General features: G+C 49.7%; 1 protein-coding gene across 5 annotated transcripts in view; it reads right to left on the bottom strand.

Moving 5' to 3' along the window:
• The window catches only part of LEF1 (lymphoid enhancer binding factor 1), a 66,271-nt gene extending 49,410 nt beyond the window's left edge, over positions 1-16,861 (bottom strand). For all 5 annotated transcript variants that reach the window (XM_065633458.1, XM_065633456.1, XM_065633460.1 and 2 more), the window contains exons 1-3: positions 16,652-16,861; positions 15,733-15,796; positions 14,117-14,250 (exon numbers count right to left, since the gene is read on the bottom strand). In XM_065633458.1, coding sequence (XP_065489530.1) covers positions 14,117-14,250; positions 15,733-15,796; positions 16,652-16,861 — 408 coding nt within the window. The remainder of the gene's footprint in view (positions 1-14,116; positions 14,251-15,732; positions 15,797-16,651) is intronic.
• Positions 16,862-21,672: the final 4,811 nt, after the last annotated feature.

Genomic DNA, 21,672 nt, shown 5'->3' on the forward strand with positions numbered 1-21,672 from the left:
GTTGATCCTGAAGAGGGACACAGGGGTTTAGCTTGCATATCGGAACTTCAGGGTGCAATGCTCTCTTCTTTGCAGGTTAACGCTTAAGCCACGTAGTTGATTCAATCAAGACAGTTAACTGACATTGAAAATTTCATATATTAGCCATCGTAAAGGGTTAAAAAATACATTTAAAAAGAAAAAATCAATATTTTAATATTCCTTTTCAATTTATATTTCTCGGGAGGCAGAGGAAGGGGGGAAGTATCACCAGAAAATAATGGGTTTACTTTTTTTTTGAGATGATGCATCTGTCACCAAATACTTTAAAAGAAATCTTGGTTCATATTTGTAACAACAAGGGATTATCAGAGTCCTTAATTTAGTGTTGAAGTCTGGAATGAAGTTTTGTACCTTGAATGAGGCGCTGCCTAATCCCTGTGTGCGACTGCATTTAAGAGCGAGAGGGAGGTGTGCGGAGGGTGGGGAGAAAGAACTTCTATTGAAGACAACGCTTCAGGCAGCCCCGGAGCAGTGTGGATCCAGTTTGAAAAGAATTGGCAACCCTAAAACTTTTTGATAAGATAAAAATTCATTGATGTTGGCTCGCACTAGGCCCACTTCAACTCTGCACTTGTCCTCTGTGTTTCCTTGGCATATCTGCTCCTTTCCTCTATCTGCTTTAGCATAACTTTATTTTTCTCTTTTATCTTTAGCTAACTGCACCCAGGGACTGGAGGGATTGATTTTTTGTTTTGACTTATTGTTTGAAGATCTGTAACTCAAAGCAGCTTCTTGCGCCTCTGATGTCTAAGCCTGAGCAGTATAAAAGGTAAAGCTCATCCTGTGTACCGAACTGAGCGGGAATACCATTTTATAATCAGTCATCTGTGTTTTATTTTGCCTTTTTGGGAGGAAAACTATTTTAAGACTTTATAGGCAATAATACTTTAAATAAATATTCTCATGGCAGATACTACCCATGCCAGTTCTCTTCTTAAAGACAGTCAGCTATTGCTCACCACTCAGGGGAAGAAAAACCCCAAAGTTCCTAATTAAAGGAGGCCATTATACACCAGAAGATATTTTGAGCATCACGTCACGCTACCGACAGCCTACTGCAGCCAAAATGTTACCATGCAAATCGGAAAACGCTCTCACTCAGAGATGCGCTACCACGAGGCCAGCCTAAATCCCCGCTGGGAGCGGGGGGCAAGGGATGCGAGACGGCATCCCAAGCAGCGATCCCTCACCGCCGTGTTGATATCAGCCCGTCCCGAGACACAGAGGAGGATTTTTATTTGTTTCCTCTGCCGTCTGAGGGACAAACTCGGGAGATTTCTCCTTTTCCCAGGCAGTTCTTCCTTCCCCACCCCCGAAAACGCCGCTGGGCTGTTTTAAACAAGCAGCTCTTCGGGACGCAGCACCCAGGTTTCTCACTGCACGTAGGCATTTCTGTATCATAGAAAGCTGATAGCCACGGCACACACCCACTTTGTTTACTATCGCCTGTCTCCGCTATTCCCTGAAGTTGCCCAGCTTGCTGAAATATGGTTACATATGCAAACATTATCTCCCAATTGTAACCTCATTTTCTGCTCTGCTGGACGGCATGACCAGCATTTGTCATCTTGCCGCCCCCGCCCGCCACATCATTCATGTGTCTATAATTGTCATCAAGATGTGGCATGTCAGCAGGACTCCCGCGTCCGCTGCTCCCCATCTCCACGCAGTCACTCAGGTAACAAACCCATAATCTCGCCCTGTTTTCATGATGGTTGAATTACACATAATTGTTTCTGCACAGTGATTGATTTCTGCCTGAATAGAGACCTCTGCCTTTTTTCAATGCGAGCGAGTGGCAGCCAAGTCTCTCCATCTAGGAGGAGGCAGCAGCCTTTGAAGAGATCAAAGCCAAGGCCGCGAGCAGTTGTGCGCCCTGGGAATATGGAAAGCCTTTATGCTCTCAACCCCATTTCCAACATCATGTTGGATTGCAGCTGCATTACATTCTGCCAGCATTCTTAATGCTTTTAGTATTGACTCTGACATCACCGATAGCTGTTTTAAAGTAACAAAAGCTGAAGGATGACTTATTTTCACAACTCCGTAATTGGAACATGCAAAGTTAGGGGAAGGGAGCATTTGTTTTTAATCTGAGATACAAAAGAAAGCACAGAAAATTATATAAGTTCCCTAAAATTAAAACCACGTTTTTCATATGGAAAGAACAGAGGGGGCATTTTTATAGCCTAGACCACACAAAATGAACTGATTATGCACATGCTTTTTCAAGCCTAAGGGCTGAAGTAAAAATGCGATTGGGCAAGCGAGTCAAATTGGGAAAAAATATTGCGACTCACAGTACATTTAGTGACTTTTAGCACCTGATGCAAGGCAAAAAATAATGCAGGTGCCTTCTCTCTGCAGCAACTTGTAGCAAACAGATAGTGGTTCACTAACCCTAAACCCGACACATGGCAAACGAACACTAAATCCCTATTAATTATCTAAAAAGATAAATAATGATCTAAAAGCATAAAATACCACAAAGCTTCCACTAAGACTCCCCCTCCTCCAGACAGACAACTCTCAGGCTGCCTTAAAACTACTCTTGCCACAATATTGTTTTGAGGGGGCATCCAACGCTCCCACGCTCCTCCTCTCCACTCATCGGGCTTCGCTAGTGAAAACAAAAGTAAATCTCTATCAAGAATAAGGATAAGGAGGATGTAAAAAGCGAGAAACAGGGAGGGCGCAGCAGCTGAACTACTCGGTGCCCGTATTCTGGCCAGTCTGAGCACGACTGCTACTTTGACAAATATTTTTATTCACGCTAAAACCACTGAATAGGAGCTTTTAAGAGCAGTAATTTTGAAATATGGTAGCTGCCACTACAGCGTGCAGGGCGGTGAGGAAGAATGTGCAAATAAAGCATAAGCTGTAAAGAATTAAACATTATAAGCTGTAAAGAATTAAACATTATGAGCACCCATGTATTAGCAATAAAAATAATTTCCTCTTAGCCGTATCGTTTTTCTTCTGCTGTTCTAACACTCCTTTTTTCCCTGTAGTCATTAAAACCCTGACTCAAAGACAACAGCAAAGGGATCTGCCCTTCCTCCCTGTGGACACAGAGCTTATGTCCCTGTCATTTCAAGGCTGGGAAACTGTCTCGTTTCTACTTTGACTGTTCCTTAACACACAGAAACCATACTGAGGCTGAAACTAGAGCCAAATGTAGCACGCTCTTTACCAAGATGTAAAAGCTTACGGTTTTTTAGTGGTATTAATACACTAGTCTTTTCTGTGTTAATCCAAAGTTTGGGGTTTCCCTCGCCCCCATGCTCCTGCCATCCCCAGCAAATTTACTGCTTCCTTTGCACAGCCTGCTTGCTTAAATCAGGACTAATTCTTTGTGGCTCTGGTGTCCACTTTGATAACCAGAGGGATGCTTGTAAAGCAACACTGAGGACCGAGCGGCAAGATACAGAGAGCTGGAGCACTCACTGTAAATAGAGGTATCTGCTGCCATGTTGGCAGGGCAGCTAATTCAACTTCTGCCTATCCCACAAGGGGTCTCAAGTATCTGGAAACGAATGTCAGCCTCTAGAAACTGAGCAAGCAACATGTGTAGTATTGCAAAGGTCTCCAAAACACTCACCAGTACGAACAAACAGCAGCAGAGAAGTCACTTTTACATGATGCTGCAACCCTGCCTTTCAGCGTCAAACCATTACTGTGATGAAAATGTCTGTTTTACTGTAATTACCGCTTATTTCCCTTTGCAGGGACTTTCATGTTCATTTGCAGCCGACTCACTTGCTACTTGATACTTTTGCTTGAAAGCTTGCTACTCTTTTTTTGCAGCTATTCACTGAACTTTAAGAGACATCACTCAGCCCAAAAGAGGCACGTGAAGTCTGTCGGCCAGGTTTTCGTCCTGCGCAGCCCACCACATTTACCTGCACAGGCAGCTCTCCGTGCCCAAGCAGAGGCACGACTCCTCCTCATGCAGGATTTTTGGTGACCTCATTAGGGAGAGCCAGGGGACCTGACAACAAACCTCACCAATTTCTTCAATACTGATCCCTGTAAAGTAAATGATCTGCATGACTGCAACAAACTGAGTTTTAGGTTGGGATGTGGTGCTGGGGGATATACAGTCGCCAGCTGTGGCCGTCATGTATAAGCTGCAGCTACAGAGCAGTGAAGAAAAAAGAAAACACCACGGATGACCAGGGTAACCCCAGGGAGGCGATGCCACCGGGGCATGCTGCTCACGAAACACAGAGCTGGGCTGCAGAGAGCACAGCCTGGGCACCCTTTAAAGTAGCAGGTATTTCAGGATGCTCGGGAAGAAACTCAAAGCCTCCAGCTTCAAACCAGCCAGCACCCCCTTGCAAACCACTCCTCCCACCAGAGGCTGCTGAGGCGCAGGGCATGGACATCGCTGAGGCCACGGCGGGTGCCCACCGCGGCTGCAAAAGGAAGACAGGTGTCATCGCTGCCGAGACGCCATCCCAAAAAATCTTGCTGAGCAAGATCCTCCCAGCCCCACGGTAAATGAGAAAAGCCGCACCGCGCCGGTGCCCAGGGGACCTGGCTGAGAAGACCTGGTCACCCGTTCTCAGCGCATTGAGCGCAAGAGCCATGAATTAATGGTGGCTTTCCGGGGGAGGGAGTGCATCATGCTGGTTATCTAACTGCGTTTGCACTGAATTTCTGAGATAGGGACGGGGACAAGAGTGGGGGGTGGAAATAATGATGCTGAGGGCAAGCAGCCTGTTACTCCTGTGGAGGGAGAGCAAACTGAAAACAGAGTGGGAAAATGCATGTGCTGCTGCGATGGCAGGGAGGGAAAATGAGAAAAAGTCTGATTTTTGACAAAAAGTTTTAAAACTAATTTTCTTAAGCCCCTCCTTGCTTTTACTTAGAAACTTCAGCATGATTGTTTGGCCTTTAATTCGAAGGCTGGGTATGAAACACAGCCACAGCCAGCACGGACACCAACATTCTTCTTATCGGCACTGGCTTTAATCCTCTCATTCCCTCCCACCATGCACATCCCAGTTTTTACTTTCTCAGACTTCTGGGTTTGTCCTCATGAAAAAAAAAAAAAACAAAACAAAACAAACCAACAAACCTACAACCCCAAAAATATACCTGTAGAGGTGAGCCGTCTTCCTGGTGGGTTCCTGAAGCGAACTCGGAAAATGTGTATTTTGTTCCCACCTCTGCCACCACCTTCCTCCCAGTCTCTGAACAAACGTTGCTTTTTCAGGTCCTCGTTTGCAGCAGCCTCCTCCCACACTGCACCTCTGCTTTTGGGAGCAGGGTGAGGGGAGGCAGAGGACATGACCCCCCCTCACCAGTGCCAGCGTGGGCGCCTGGGATACCTCCCGGGAACCTGCCGGCAGCCACCGACGCGCTGCAATTTCCACGGGTCACGTCCTCACGCTAGACTCTACGTCGGGTAATTATACACAGAATTTACCTATTTCACGCTTAATTGCACAGGAACAAACTTTTGCTCCACCCCCACAACAGCTATAACCTACCAGCAGCACTCGCATTACTACAGGCAGCTCTCCCAGTCCTGGCTTAACTCCCAAGGCTCAAATCTCAGCCACTGTCTTAACCAGCCACCCCTTCCTGGGAGAACCCACAGAGCCCAGCAGAGGAGAGGGGACAAAGGTAATACGAAAAAGGCCCATGGGTGAAATGCTGCCCCCAGATGAAAAATGCATGACCCATTCACAGGCTCTGCTGCTGCCTGAATCTGAAAAAATGCTTTGTCCAGTAGGTGTTGGCCAGAAAGATTAATTTAATGGAGGAGGGCATTTTTTTTTTTGTGCAGTGAGCACAACTGTTTAACTAACTTAATGTATTTACTAAGAGTCCTGGAGCTAGAGCTGGAAGACAAGCTCCCCTCTGAAATTTCTTTCTCCTAAAAAGTCTGCCCGTGCCTCAAACACAAGGGTTTCTGAACTGGCCTTTATTAAACCACATTTCCCAACTGAGTATTTATTGTTCTCTCCCATTAGCCTATAATATTCTCATTTACACACATATCCCTGGAAAGAAAAACGAAGTAAAGGAAGGATTTAAAGCTGCAAATATAGAGGGAAAGCCTTCTACACAAGCTGTTTTGGGAGGGCCCTTGAATTAAAAATGTGTCATGCAAAACGGCATTTTGACCAGCTCTCCTAGAGTCTCTTAATATTTCCTTATTACAAAGTATGAAGTCATCTTTTACAGGTCACTCCAATAAGAAGCTTAATAGTTGCCAGTGTAAAAAAAAAAACCAAAACATTTTGCAATAGTGCTGTCAAACTGTCTCAGGAGTTGCCTCACAAATTAGCATTTTTTTACACATTCCAAGTTTTCCTTCTGAAGATTTACATCTAAAACAGGATCTGTGCACTATTATCTTAGAAATATCCTCAAAATAACTGAGAGAGAAACAAAAAAAAGGTCTTAACAAAACCAGAAAAATCCGCACACTTAAAAGCTAAGCTTTTTAAAGTTTTATTTCTTTTTTCCTTTCAATCCTGCACAGCTTCCTTCTCTCCCTATACCCGGGGTATTTAAGACATGAAATAATGCATGAGAGAGAAGGTTTTGAGTAACAAATTTTCCCAATCCAACACGCTCGGTTCAAACTTACTTTTTAAGCTGAATTTCAGTTGTGTGCAGGAGGAAATCGGGCAGTAAAGGACAGACACAAATACAACCCAGCATGCTAGTGTCGGAGGGCAGCGAGACAAAAAGCTTTCGGGGCATTCTCCAAGGTAAATATCCTCAAAAGCTCTCCCGGTGCTGCTTTGGTAAGCTCACTTTTCCTCTCCGTGTCGATCCCCAGCAGCCCGGAGGGGACCTGGGCACGCTGCAGCCTGTCCCACCGCCCTGGGCTCCTACACCTGCTCCCAAAAGCTCCTCAAGAGGCTGAACTTGCACGTGTGTTTATATTTGGAAGAGGAGGACCCGTACGTGAACCATCTTTACTCTTCGCAGGGATTAATTCATGTGCAGACGCTGAAGGGAGAAATCAGTCCCTCTCGGTTCGGAGGGGTCCCTGCACTGCGTCAAGCCCGTCTACTTTCCTGCTTCACCTCGATTTTTCTGTAACGAGGGTTTCTTCGGTCTAAGAAACAGAAACGCCGCCAACCAGGCTGGAAGGAGCAGCACACGATGAAACGAGCTGCCACAAACCCTCAATGGAGGGAGGAGAGGGCGCAGATGTGAGAAGGAAGCCACTTTGTAAAAAATGGATTTGGAAAGCTGCGTGGGGGAAAGACGCGCTACGGCGCTGTTTTGGGGAATGGCTGCCTGGGATGTAACACAGGTCACAAGTGGGAATCCAGCTCACCGTGGGGGCACACTGACGTTATACGAAACTGCAATGAAGGCAGTATGGGACTGGGGATGGGGGGATAGAGCGCAGCCAAAAACACAATTACCATTTGTAACTGCAGCTTCCTAAACCTGATACGGCACCAGTCAAACTTCAGAAACTAGAGACCCTACACAAATCACTGGATTGTGGCATTTTAACAAAGTAAACACATCTGCACCGCTGGACATAGTTTATCTGCATTTTAGCACATCGCCAGGGAAAAGGCCTTCTCCCCAAGTACCATCTGCATTTGACAAGTGTTGACACCTTTAATCGTCACCTCCATGTTGTACTTCTTTTATGCTATACAAAGCTTGCCAATGCGAGATTTAGGGGGGATGAAGAAAGATCAAGGCAAGATGATACGCCAAAACCGTGGAGAGACAACAGACGTTCACAAAGAGAAATCTCTGAGGCAGTTTTCAAATACAGAAAGAGGCGTAAAATTGAAGAATTAGTCTTGTAGCATAGCTAAGTGACCAGTTACTGGGACAGAGCGCTGGCTCTGAGCAGCCGGTGTCACTAGGACCCCAACCCAGAAATATAGGGCCTACAGGAATAGCTTTGTAGGGCTCACAACTCTCCACTTCCGAGGCAACAAAACTGCCCAACAAAAGCCCCACGTTCACCTTCTCCATTTTTCTGGACGTACGTGACAAATCAGACCATTTCCAGACAGATTTTCTTTGGACAACCCCTGCGTCCCCGTCCAGAGCTCCGTTCAAAGCAGCCAAGGGGGGAGCTGAGCTGCCACCAGCTTCGTTCGAAGCACCAGCGCTTTCACGAGGTACTTCGTGGCAAACGCGTGCATGGAATCGCAGGCTCTGAAGGGACTTCTCCCCCGTGCACCCGGCTGGGTGAAGCAGACCGGCCCGCTGACTTGTGCGGTGCTGTTTGAAGTACGGGGCTGCAGTGCTGAGAGCGCTTGGACAGACAGACGCCTTTGGGAATTAGCTGCTCTCTGGCTTGCCTAGTAACTCCCAACCAAAGTGATTCTCTGGTTTACGTGTTGCAGCTGGTACGCTTACTTTTTAAGTTAAACTGCCCATTTTATAAACATTCAATCAAAGCCTCGTAACTTGGCATTTGTAATTTGTGCTGACAAAGCTCATTCTATCGATTTTATGCCTCAATTTCACCTATACCCACAGCCACTTAAAGAAAATAAGCAAATGCCTAATCGACTCCTCAGCCCCATGAAAATGCTCTTCTACACGAGGGATTTGGTATCTCTGAAGATCACAGGCGAAGATATTCTAGGTCCTTCATCTCAACTTGAAGCATCAGCGAGCAACACCACTGCCAGAAGCCACGGAAGGCATGTACTTCTCAGGCAGTTCAGACCACTTTTCTCCCCCTTTAGGAGAACAGGCAATCCCTGGCTGATTAGCACAGTTGGCACACATGTTAACTCCCTCCTGCACTTCCAGCTCAATCCCAAAGATTCAATGAATACGTTTTTATTTAAGTGCTCAATCACTTTCTTGCTGAGAGGACAGATTCCTTTGAAGTGGGAAACCCAAACTAAATAAACATATCCACAAGATCCAAGTCTCGAAATAGAAGCCATTGGGTTGCTAGATTAACTTATTCTGAGTGCAATTTTCTTAAGTGAATCTAATGCTTAGGAAGGGCCGGAGTGACAGAGACACTAATCCGCGGCTGCCTGGGCAGCAGCAGCACGCCAAGCAGCTGCGCCGCCGTCCCCCAGCGTCCCGCAAGAAGGCACCAAACCCCACGGCCAGATGAGAACAGTCTTCACGCCAAACATGCCTTATGGCCAAAAGCGGCTTGGCAATGACTGCCTGCTAGCCAAGACACGGGCGGTTTGGGGTAAATGGGAGTCATCCACTCACAACCGGAGCATCACAACGCATGGCTTCCCTGCAGCGGTGGGGAGGACACGGGCTGAGGACAACCTGCCTCCACCAGGTGGAGGGCCCGCAGACCGCCGGGCTTCACAGCAGTGTTTCCCTCAGATGTGTCCGTCTGTGCGAGAGCAACGCGGGAGATCACAGCTGGCCACACAACGCGCAAACCTCAGGACGCGAAATGTTCGGCGTCCGTATTAAAGGATGCTCTCACACGTGTGTCATCTTCTGAGAGACACAGACAGTGTTTCACCACTAGCAAAAAAAGCACATGCTTTAAAGGGATTTCAGAAATATTACACCTGCAGTAAAAGGCTTTTGTGTGGGTTATTTCCTTCCCGTATCAGAAAGAGTTTTCCCTAACTATAAACAGAAGTTAAGTACTTGGGAAGAGCCAGGCCTGCAATACCCAGGCTTTTCGATGCCTGCAGCCATGCAGTGCTGCAAGTATGTAGAAAAAGTCTTTTCCTTTTTTGATGCCTGAACCTGTGGAGCTTCACGCTTTCTTCTTGAGTCATATCCTCCCTGGCACTTGCAGCCTGTAACAAGCTATTAACATTTTTTCTGCCTGGTATTAAGTTGGAGAAGAGGTGGCAGAGCACCAAAACAACAGGAATGACATCTTGCTTTTAAACTCTCTTAAAATGAAAGCGGCAGCTCCACCTTTTACAGTTTATATTGAATTAGTTCCTAGATATATACGAGAAAAAGCAGATTTAGGACATGAGCATACACACATACTGATACACAAATTTACAATGGGTGGGGTTTTTGATAACGCTGCCCATGCAATGCATTTCTTCAGGCACAGACCTGGGGTTGCAGGAGGAAGAAAGAGATGTGCAACAGGACCACAGCTGCCCACGGCCCTCGGAGCATCCTGCTCCAATGCCAACTCAGGAATTACTGCAAAGCTTTCTGACGGGTGAAACGGGAGCGGGAGCTGAGGCCCAACATCTGTGCCACAAAGCCCATTTCATTTTGGGCCTGGGAGCTTCCAGCTGATCAAGGCTTCCAGCGAGTGCCTACAACTGCACAGTCAGCAGAAGCCGGCTCTGAGGAAGAGGCAATATTATGAAAAATCAGGTTCATGTCCTTCTGCAGCTGGATATGCTAGCTCTAACACTCCCGTACATTCCCCTAGGGGTCCCAAAAATTCCCCACAAGCAAGTGAACCAGCCTGCTTTCAGACAGACAGCAAGATGCAGCTAGGGAAATAAACCCCTCTTACTGAGGCTCTGTAGCCACTCGTTCTTGCTGTTTCTACCCTCCTCCTTCCTCCTGTCCATATTATCTTCAAGATTTTTCCTGGAACGTTAGCTCTTCAAGACAGGACCTATGTCCATACCCCATGCCATGCAGAAGCACACGAGGAATATCCAAAACTTGGGCAAAGTAGGGAGGTCCTGCGTATAAACATTGTTCCTTCCATTCAAACTCTTCCAGCAGAATTCCTCATCATTTGCAAATGGATACGCTATGTTTTGCAAGTCCCTGTAAGGTGTTTATAAATTGTACCCTCCAACCTATTTAACACCTCCAGCTGCTATAAAGAGACAGTTTAACCACAAAGAAATAAACCCAGACCCCAAGAACAGATAAGAACAGACAAAAGGGAGGTTGTAGATATCCTCTACGTTCCCACAGAAAGTTTAATTCATTGGGAAAGAGAGAGGAACAAAGACAAAATTATTTTCTGGATGAATTTAAGACAGAGAAGTTTCATCTTCAGTCACCTCCTTTGTCCTCACGTTCCCAACACACGGACAAGGAAGGTTTGCTACTTCAAAACTGGTCTTGTTAACGAAAAGGTAAGAAAAAACCCACACGTTAGAAAACAAACGTCTGTCTCCATCTCCCATCTTCAGTACCGTCACGATGCTGAGAAACCACCAAAAGATATCTCGAGCAGACAGGATGCACGTTCACCAGGTGTCACTGCGGTTTTAGTACCACCATGTGCCACTTCTCCTGCAGCTTTGCTTTTTCTCTTACTCACCCATCTGATAAGAATACCTACTGCAGTGCGAGGGTTGTAGCTGAACTTGTAATTAACGCTCTCCCGCTCCTACAAATCCGACTTGTAAAAGGCAAATTGGTTGCCAGTAAAGTAAAAAAAAACCTAAAAAAAATTAAAAATAAGAAAAAAAAAGAGTAGAAGTAGAGGAGACCACTCTAACAACAGCAAGTTTAGGAAAATTTGAAATCCTCCTCATACACCCTCTCCCCTCCAAAGGCTGCACTGAAATTACGCTATAGTTTTCTCCTTTTAAGGCTTATTAGACAAGTTGTGTCTGACTACAGATTTGTATTTTTAATTTTACAGAGCAAAAATGTAAAGCGTTTGCCTTTTTTTTTAAAAAAAAAAGGCTTTTTCTTTCCTACACATGTTGGTGAAGGTAACTTTTTTCCCATTCCAAGAAAGCTCTGCTCTCTCTGCACTGGTGTAGCAAGCTGAGGCCACTTCCATCGGAGATGGTCCTGGGTCTGGCTGCCTCTCCCCCGGGGCGCATCCCCTGGGTCCTTCCAAGGGTTTGTGCCGGGAGGAAAAAAGATTCGGCACCCCAGGGCGGCTTTTTAATCCTGCCTAACACCTCCAGGCAACAGATGCATTAACAAGAAGCGGCTTTGTCATGCAAATGGCAGGGCGAAGGTACGCACCGCAGGGCTGCTCCCCGCACAAATGGCGGGGGACTGGCACCCCAGGGGAGACCTCCACCTCCAGGCCTTGCTGATCTCGGCTGCTCCTTGCCCCCCACGCCTTGCACAGCCCCTCGAAACCGGGAGCGAAAGCAAAGCCGGGGGGCAGCGGTTGAGACCCCGCAAAGGTGAGCAGGCAGCAATGCAGGCGCCCGGGTTAGCCATGAGGCGAGCGAGCGTGTCATCTCCTGGATGCGGCGTTTTGATCTCACGCGCGTTAAAACCCAGCTGTCAGCTAGGAGACTGACAAAGATTACAGTTCAATTAAACAAAAAAAAAAAAAATTATTTAATAACTCAAGCGTGTAGCCTTGTGGTTAAACTGAAAGAACTCCAGGCTTATGTCAACATCGCAGCCCTGCAACAGCGCTATTTTGCCGAAACAGTGGTGCTCCTCTAACATGCAAGAGCAACACTGAACTACATTAGCCCCTCATGTTCGGCAGGCAGCTTTACAATCAGAAAGCAGATGTATTTTCCCCCCTCCTCTCCTCCAATGTACCCGTGCAGGATGGTTCCTGAAGTACCTGAGCAGGCAGCCTCTGCAAGAAGCTGATATTCTGGGGCATCGATGTGAGATCAGCAAAGAGCAGCAGCCCCATGGCACGCGTACATGGAGAAAATCCTCAGTGAATAATTAAACTGGATTTTGTTGTTCAAACCAGCACTAGGGACTTTCTTAGGAAGGTAATGTGGGAAAGAGGGGCTAAAAAAAAAGCCTGAAGGTTCCCTGTCCTCAAAAACTGGACAGATTTGAGACTCGGTGCCCTCTCAAGAAGCTGCATCCTTCTCCCCACGATTCATCCGAACTGAAGTTTTCTGTAGAGCAGTGTTTACAACAACAAATATCAACAGACAGTGGTCATCATACCTCACCCTAAACAGCTACAGGCCTCTGAACTGTAATTTATACACAAACAAGGTCCTTTTGAAAAACAGAGCTATAGAAAGCAATATATTGCAGGAATTTTGCATCTTTCAAACATAAACGATGACATATAAAAGGGCAGATCTGTGTGTTTCCCGGTACCAAACCACCCTGTCATTCTGAATCCGAACATCCGGTTATCTAACATGCTTTTCTACTGTCAAATTACCAACACAGATTAGGCTCCCTCTTTTTTGTTTTTGAAGTCAAAAGCCACAATCCTGCAGAAAAATAAGAACCTCAGAGAGTAAAATAATGCCAGTTGTTTGACAGAGACCGCCAAGTAAAAATCTAAGAGGCAGTAAGACAGAAAACTGCTTTATCACAGGGAAATAACAGCATCCAACTTCTTGTATCACAGCACACACAACTGCAGCAGCATTTTTTCAGCAGGATGCATACAAGCAAATTTCTTTCCCGCTCCACTCCAGTCCTACTTTTCCACAGCTCATTTTAACATTGCCTCCCCATCACTCTACATGTAGACCAAAAGGTTTACAAAAACAAATGCGAATTGACTATTTAAAAGTACATTAAAATCCACCAAACATGCATCTACGCCAATGGAAACAGAGGGATCAAGCTGGAAGTATCAGTGCCCGCCACAACGTAAAAGAAAGCTGAAACTACTGTGTCACAGTTGATATTAATTCCTCAACAACCATTTCACAATTTGTGGCTGAAGATATGGAATATGTTTCAAAGCAGTACTCCCAGATACATAAAGCCTTCACACAGAAAACTGATGGCAGAAATAAATATCAATCAGCAAAGAGCAATGCCATATATGAAGGAAAAAAAAAAAAAAGAAGAATCCAATCTTTTCATCTTACTGACAAGCAACTTCAGCAGTTCTGCTTCCCACCCTTGATTTTCTTCAACAAATGAAGAGTTCAAGCCAGAAAATTCACATCTGTCCCAGTCACTACAAAGACGGCATTTGCATCATTCCACCATACATTATCCTACAGTCGTAAACCAGGGCTCCCCCCAACAAAGCCCCCAGCCCTGTTCAAAGGATGTCAGACGCTGCAGACGTTAATCTCAGCTTTTCCACCGCGACTGCTACCAACACCTTTAAGAGCTCTCAAACTCCACTGGATGAAGGCTTTGAACAGCAGAAGTGCAACCTTCACCGTAAGTGAGGCTACCCAAAAAAAACCCCGCGTGAACATGCACTGCAGACCGAACAGGAGAAAACCCAGCTCGCCAAAGCCAGTCTTTGGAAGAGATAACTCACTGTTCTGGGGATGGGTGGCGACAGAGATCCATTAGGCATGTACGGGTCGTTATTCATATTTGGCATCATGATATACCCAGAATAACCAGAGTATGATGGTCCCTTGCTGTATAAGCCACTGTCTGGATGCTTTCCTATGGAAGAGGAAACAATGATTACATTATTCCCCACATACACATTTCTTGTAGAGGACTTAAACAGGTACTATGCATTCATACAAATGTTCTGCATGCAAACGTGTCCTTACTCATGGAAATTATCTCTGACAGAAAGTGATCCCCAGCAATTTGCAATAACATTTTTTTAAGAAGAGTTCATTCTTAAGAATTCTTAAGTACTCTCAGTGAGTAGTTTATGCTTAAAAAATGGAATAGCCTCAGAGTAATCCATTTATTTTGCTAGTCCCTGTTCAAATCAAGGCAGAAACATCAGCAATGGCATCACATTTCTCAAGCAGCAGTTTTCCCCCATTTTATACATCCCTCTAGGATGTGCGGATTCAGAAGTATTGCCACGACAGGTTCCCAGTAGCATTGTTAGGAAAGGGAGGAATAGGGCAGTGATAACCAGATATAATAATTTCCTTCTTTTGCTGAGCCACTGTGTACAGCAAACAATTAATTCTTGCCACACTCACTGGGAACAATTAGAGGGCAGGGGCTGACTTGGAAGGAGACCCTAATGATTTGAGGGGGCTGTTGAACACACACAGCACTACAGTCAAGAGGGAAGCCAAGTGAGGGAGGCTATTTTGTAGGAAAATAAAGAATTTGGGTCCAGGTCCTGCAAAAAGGGGTGAATAGGTCTCCCATGTACATGACCGTTGACAATTATACTACTCAAAGGTGAGGTTTTAAGAGGATTCAAAGCTGAGAAGAAAACCATACAGAAGGGATCTCCTCCCCCTCACTGCCAAAATGCTACGAGCATGGCCACTATTGCTTTTAGGCTGTTTAATGACCAATTTGGAGAACGATCACCACAGAGTCCCGGAAAGCACCAGAACTGAACTGTGTCTGTCTTTACATGGAATCTGTGATCTGGTTTAGTTCGTGATGATAATTTTAAACATAATCTCCCATCCTTGACAGCACAGATTCTTTGTGTGTGTGTCCAGCTTCCTAACTGATATTCAACAAACTCTGCTATTTCCTCTGTCCTCCTTAATCAAAATTAACCACTAAAAACAAATCAAGAGGTCTGTTCATGCTTAGATTTGGAAGCAGAGATTTAAGCGACAGACTTTGGCTATGGGGAAAAAAGCAATGAGTTTCTGAACATGCACAACTCAGCTGCGTTGTATGAGTGAAGAGATAGATGTCTTTAAGCTGATATCCTAAAAATAGTTATTTCTTCAGTGAAGATCCATTTGGCCTACTCATCAGTTTCTAAACAACTGAAATACCATTTGGTCACTCAAGATAAACGTGCTGCACACTCGTCTCCTTTTTAAATGCGTTTTGATAGAACCCTGGCATCTCCCTTCCCCAAAAGGTACTAAATTTATGTTTAAAAAAACAAAACAAAACAAACAAGCTCCAGTTTGAGGACCTTGTGGAGGTTCACAGCGGGACTAAGTGGGACAATATTGCAAGACAGGACCATGTGCTTCTCACCTTCCTCAGGGTGCTCTCTGCCTTTATCATGGTAGGAATCCTGCGCTTGGGTCTGCCTGGAAACCTGACCGCAGGGAATCCAGCACCAGAAAAGAAGAAAAAGAAGAAACGTCATTGTATGGATGCTCATTTATTGATCACAGCGCTACAGCTTCTTGTAGAAATAAAAAAGTTACGGCAAGAGATAAGCATCTTTCTTTTCCCTCTTAAGTCACTTGGAAGGCAACTGTACCAGAAACATTCGTGTAAATGATCACCTTATGAAAGCACTAGTAACTATGGGGCTTTGCAAAGCATTTCTAGCAGAAGTGTTCTACATTAATGAAAGGGGCTTTTTTTCTGGAAAAATATTTGGAGCTTCGGCAGTCAAAATAAAAATAATAATGAAAATCGGATTGCATCATTACCAGATCTTTAGGGAAAGAAAAAACAAAAAAACAAAAAAAAGGAAAAAAAAAGGCAGGTTCTCCGCTCACCCTGAAGTTCTTTTAGCGTAGGGAATTTCTTCCCAGTTTTATGCAAATCTCTTAAAGAGTTTACGGTTAATGCTCCAACCCAGCTGATTTTACCGACGAAATTCCATGGTTGCTCGAGGTCCAACACCACCGCACCGTCGGGGGACTCGCGGGAACTTTCTGGTCCCGGGCAGAAGCGCGGAGGGGGCCGCCCCCCAAAGCCGGTCCCTGAGAGCGGAGGGGCGCGGAGCCCGCCCGGCTCTGCCCGCTGCCCCTCTGCAAACGGCAATTGGTGTGGGACGATTTTTTTTGCGGGGGAAAATTCGTTAAATAGGAGTTTCCCCGGTGCCCCGCCGAGGCTCCCTCCCTCGCTCCCTCCCTCCCGGCGGCGTCCGGAGCCCGGCGGCATCCCGCGCCCCCGCGGCCGCTCCGCGCTGCCCCGCGGAGCCCCCGCGGCCGCGCACCTCGTGCCCGTTGGCGCCGGGGGCGATCTCAGACTCGTTAACGAGGGAGGACTTGATGTCGGCCAGGTCGCCCTCCTCCTCGGGGTGGCTGATCTCGGCGAAGATCTTTTCCTTCTGGGGGTCCCCCTCGTCCTTGAAGGGGATCATCTCGTCGGTAGCGCAGAGCTCCGGGTCCCCCCCACCGCCCCCGGCCCCCGGCAGCTGCGGCATCCTCACGGCAGCGCGGCTTCTGCTGCGGCCGCCGGCCCGCCGCGGGAAGGGGAGCGGGAGCGGGAGGAGCAGCGGGGGGAGGAGGAGGAGGAGGAGGAGGAGGAGGCAGGAGGAGGAGGAGAGCGGAGGAGAAGGAGGAGAGAAGAAGGGGAAAAATCCCGTGAAGTCCTCGGGGTTGCTCTCGGCAGCTGGAGACCCCCCCTCCCGCCCGCCCGCCCCCTCGGGCTGAGGCACCCCCGCTCCCGCACAGCACCAGCACCCCGGGAAGCCTCGCCCCGCCGCGCCGCACAGCCGGAATAAGTCGAAATACACCCGCTTGTGTCCCGCCCGCCCCCAGGGACGGCGCCGGGGCCCGCCCCTCAAAAGCCTCGTCCCCCCCCTCAATCCACACCCCCGGGGCCTGGGCTCACCCTGGAGGTGAGGGCAGAGGACCTCGCCCGAGTTTTGCCTCCGAGTGAAGTTGCCGCCAGCCGGACCGGCCCGAGTTAAAATGGCTGGGGGGGGGGGGGGGCGGGCAGAAGGAGGGGGAGCCCCGGGGGACGGCGACAGCGCTGCCCGCGGCGCGCACCCACCGCGCCTTTGTCCGCCGCTTCGGCCGCGGCTCCGGGCACGCCTGGGCTCGGCTCGGCGGCACCGCGGGGGGCGGGAGGAAGAGGAAGAAACAGCCCCGGGAGATGAGGGAGAGATGGAGCGGGAGGGGACGCGGCGCCCCGCTTCCCTCCGCGCCCGCGGGCAGGGAGTAAAGTTGCCTCCGCGGAGCCTCCGCTCCCCCGGCCGCCTCCGCGCTCAGCGCCCGGCGCGGGACCGCCTGCCACAGCCGGCGTGCGCGGCGCCCCACGGGGGGCGGCGGTGGGGCGCGGAGCGGCGGCGGCGCAACTTCAGCATCGCGCCCGCCCTCCCCTCCCGCTCTCCCTCCCTCCGCCGTCGGGGCGGGGCGGGGGCGGCGGAGATGAAAGGAGCCGCCGCCGTGACTGACACCGCGCCCGGGTCGGGGGGGCCGGACGGCGGAGGCGGAGGGAGAGGGGTGCGGGGCTGCCCCCGGGCAAACTTTGTTCAGGTTGCGCCGAGCAGTCTGTTTGTCTGTCTGTGTCTACATGTACATGGGTGCGTGTGCGTTCGTGTGCGGCGCTCGCCGCATCTCCAAGCAGACACACCTGCTTTTTCTGGGCAGCTTTGTGGAGACTTCCCCTTTTGGGGGGGTGGGACGGGGGTGTTGCGGCCACATGGCGCTGCTCGGGAAAGGGGAGCGGGGGCAATGTGCGAGAATTTGCCCGGACGCTGCCCGCGCTCGCTTCGGACGAAGGGCAGGATTTACACATCGCCATTAAATTCAGCAAGTGCCCGGCTGGAATGTGTAGTAGCCCCCGAGCGACAGGGAGAAAACCAGCTAGGGTGAGCTCTCCCCTATTTCAGACCGGTAAATGGTGTCAGAGCAGCAACAGAAATTCACCCCTCGCCCCGTCCCATTCCTTCCGCAGCCGCGCTGCCCCGTTGCTCCCGGGTGACACGGCATCTCCGCGGTGAAGGGTACGCATAGATTAAAAAGGCAAACAAAAAATAACAAAAGCAGGCGCTGCGTTTGGGAAACGTCAGGATCCGCAACTTCTTTTATTTTCTGACTGCGATGGGCGCACATTTTGCAGGAAACAACTTCTCACGATTTTGGCATCAGAAAAGTGTGCTTCGTGCTTTGCATATGCCCCGCGAGGTTGCTAAACCTTCAAGCGCCGGGAGACGAAGAAAGGGGAACATGTGGATGCTAAATCCGTTTTCAGCAGATGCTGGCGGCGGCTCGGCTGGCTGGGACCCGGGCGGGCTGAGCGCGGCTCACCGCGCCGCCGCTCCCGTCCCTGCATCCTTGCTCACGAACCAGTAATTAAAATCCAGCTGAGAAATGAGACCCGCCAAACCCCGAGAAAAGGGAGCAGGTAGTGGGAAACGGGGGATGGACTTGTCAAGTCGAACAAGCGCGTAAAATACGTAATCGAGAAAGAAAGAAATTAGAAATGTAAACGCTGGGAATGGGCTTAATTGTGCAACGCTCGCCGGATGGAGGGAAACCCCCTCTCTCCCGAAGGCGGCTGGAGAGAGGATATTGGGAAGCGGTTGTCTGGCACACGGCAACTCGGAGATGGTTTGTTCGCGGAGATGCCGCCGCATCCCTCCCGCCCCTCTTCCCTTCTCCGGCGCTGGGCGGGCACCGGGCACCCGGGCCAGGGGAAGGTGCCCCGGTCCGCTTCTTTTCGGAAACTCCTCCTAAGGCGAGCGCCCGAGCGTTGCAGAGCGTTCCCTCCGACGGGGCGGCCCGGCCGGGCAGCAGGCAGGGGTCCCCGCCGGAGGAGCCGGCAGCGCGGCCACCCCTCTGTTTTATTACCGGGTGCCTCTGGAAAAGCAGCCTCCCCCGCCCCTCCGCCATCCCAGGGTCTCCCCCTTCATGTGAGCTGGAGTTTTTCCCAGATCAGTTTTTGGTGGAAGGATTTTGAAGGCAGAAAAGGGCCGGGGTGGGGGCGGCGGAGCGCGGGGCGGGGAGGGGGGGGCGGAGGTGGAGACCGTAATGATTTATGACAAGAGGATAAACTCAGGAAACCTCAACTCCAACGCCAGATTTGACTGCAGACAACACAAAGCTGTCGCTTTACTCGCAGTTCGAGGGGCTGGGGAGGGAGGCACGGCCCTGGAGGGCAAGGCCCGGGGAAGGGAGGGTGACCCGCGGTACCCCCACCCGCGCCCGCCGGGACCGCGCCCCGCCGGGACCGCTGCTTGTCGGCACCGACCCCGCACCGGCTGCAGCGCGGTTTAGTACCTTAACAGCGTTTATTTTTGCGTTTTAGGTATTTTGTGGGTTTTTTTATTTTTTTTTTCTTTTCATTTTAGCGGGATTTTTGTTGTTGTTTTGCTTTTGTGGTTTTTTTGGTCGGTTGGTGGGGTTTTTTTCCATTTTGGACATTTCTGCATGTTAGCTTTTTTTGGTCGCTTGAGCGGGTTTTGGTATCTTAGCTTTTTTTTTTTTTTTTTTTTTTTTTTTTGTCAGCGTTGTGGGGGACCGCACTTCAGCACTCCCCGGTCAGCCCGGCTCGTCCGTCCTCGGGAAGGGAACAGCGACGGCAAACGTGCCGCCGCTCCCGCGGCGGACCGAGCACCAGCGGTGGGGGCAGCGGGGCGACCCTCGCAGAGTTTCCGCGGGGGTGATCGGGGAGAAGGGGGAACGGGGCTCCCAAGGAGGACGCCCCCCAGGGCGAAATAAGCGGGGCGGGGGGCAGGAACACACTCGCGTGCAAAGCGCCGTCCGCCGCCGGCGCCCCCTATATAGGGGAGGGCGGGAGCGGGGCGGGGCGGCAGCGGCTTTGATGTCCCGCCGGCGGCCCCTTTCATCCCCCCTCCCCGTCCCCCTCGGGCCCTTTGTGTGACTAAATTTGGCAGGAGCATGGAGGCGCGCCAGGGCGCCCACGTGTGCGCCGAGCTCCCAGCTGAGCGAGCAAGGGTTTTCTTCCGGGTAAGGAGACAGCGGGGGAGATCAAAGAGTTTGGGGAGCTGGAGCCGAAATGTGCGGTGGAAATAAAATAAAAAATAATAGCAAAAAAAAAAAAAAAAAAAAAAATCCTCCGCCCTGGACGCATGCCAGCCCGGAGGCATGGGCGAGAGGAGGGGAGCGCTGCGCTCATGGTGGGGGGGGGACCGGCGGGAAGGAGCTAGTTTTCTCCGGGAGAGGAAAAATAAATATTTTTGCAAGGGGGAGTTGCAGTTATTTTTTGCGACGGAAAAAAAAAAAAATCAACAAACCCAAACTCCAACCCTTTTGTTTAAAATCACCGGGCTGTGGAGCCAAGCGGGCTGTGCCTGGAAGAGCCGCCCGACGGCATGTCCCTGCGCCCGGCCCGGCCGGGGCTGCGCGGCCCTGCGGGGAAAACTCCTTCATATTGACCGACAAACAAGCAAAAAGGCCTCCCCACCACCCCGCCGCCCGAGGGGCCAGTGCCAGTTTGGAGGGAGTCTTTAAAGGCAAACCCTCCACGGGTTTGTCTCCCCCGGGGGGAAAATGTCGAGGGTGGCCTCCCGAGGAGTGGGTGCGCTGGGGGGCGAGAGCCTTTTGTGGCACCCCACGCTGTGCCTTGCGGCTCCCTGATGGGACAGGAGTGCACCATGGCTTTTTTATGAGCTGCGAGGTGCATGGGTGGCAGAACTGGGGTGAGGGAAGGGAGCCCCAGGGGACCCCACCACCACCCTGCACACCCCAGGCCCACAGGGACAGCCACCCACCCATGGGTTCCCGCTGCTCCCCCAGGACTGCAAAGCACGCAAAAGGATGTAGGATTCCAAAATCTCTCAAATCAAGCTTCTACAGTGCCTCTTCGAGGCAATGTGACCAAATTATGCATGTTCCACAGGTCTGTGTTTGTCACCCTATTTAGATAACATCCATGATTTATATGCAAGTTGAATATATAGGCTGAATTCCCAAGTTCCTTCTGAAGCAAATAAATCCTCCTCCGTCAGGACGTGGGGCGAGTGGGGCGCGAGCAGGGATGTGACGATTAGCCCTGGGCTCTGCGGTGGTACCGCTTTGGTCTCCCGCTTGCTCCGCTGCTGTGCGGCACTGCCGGGAAGCCAGCCCTGGGCTGCTCAGGACGCACAAATGTATTTAGAAATACGGAGCTGTTCCTCACCTCTAAAAACAAGGATAATACTACTAAGCCTCTTTTTCATGGTGTGAATAAATGTGATGTTGTGTGTAAGAGGCTCGTGTGTTCCTCTGATTAATGTCGTAGGAAAAGCTGTAAATAACAGATCTGGATGGTTCTGGGGCAAAACCC

This window comes from Caloenas nicobarica, chromosome 4 (genome assembly GCF_036013445.1).
Source record: "Caloenas nicobarica isolate bCalNic1 chromosome 4, bCalNic1.hap1, whole genome shotgun sequence".
NCBI classification, from domain to species: domain Eukaryota; kingdom Metazoa; phylum Chordata; class Aves; order Columbiformes; family Columbidae; genus Caloenas; species Caloenas nicobarica.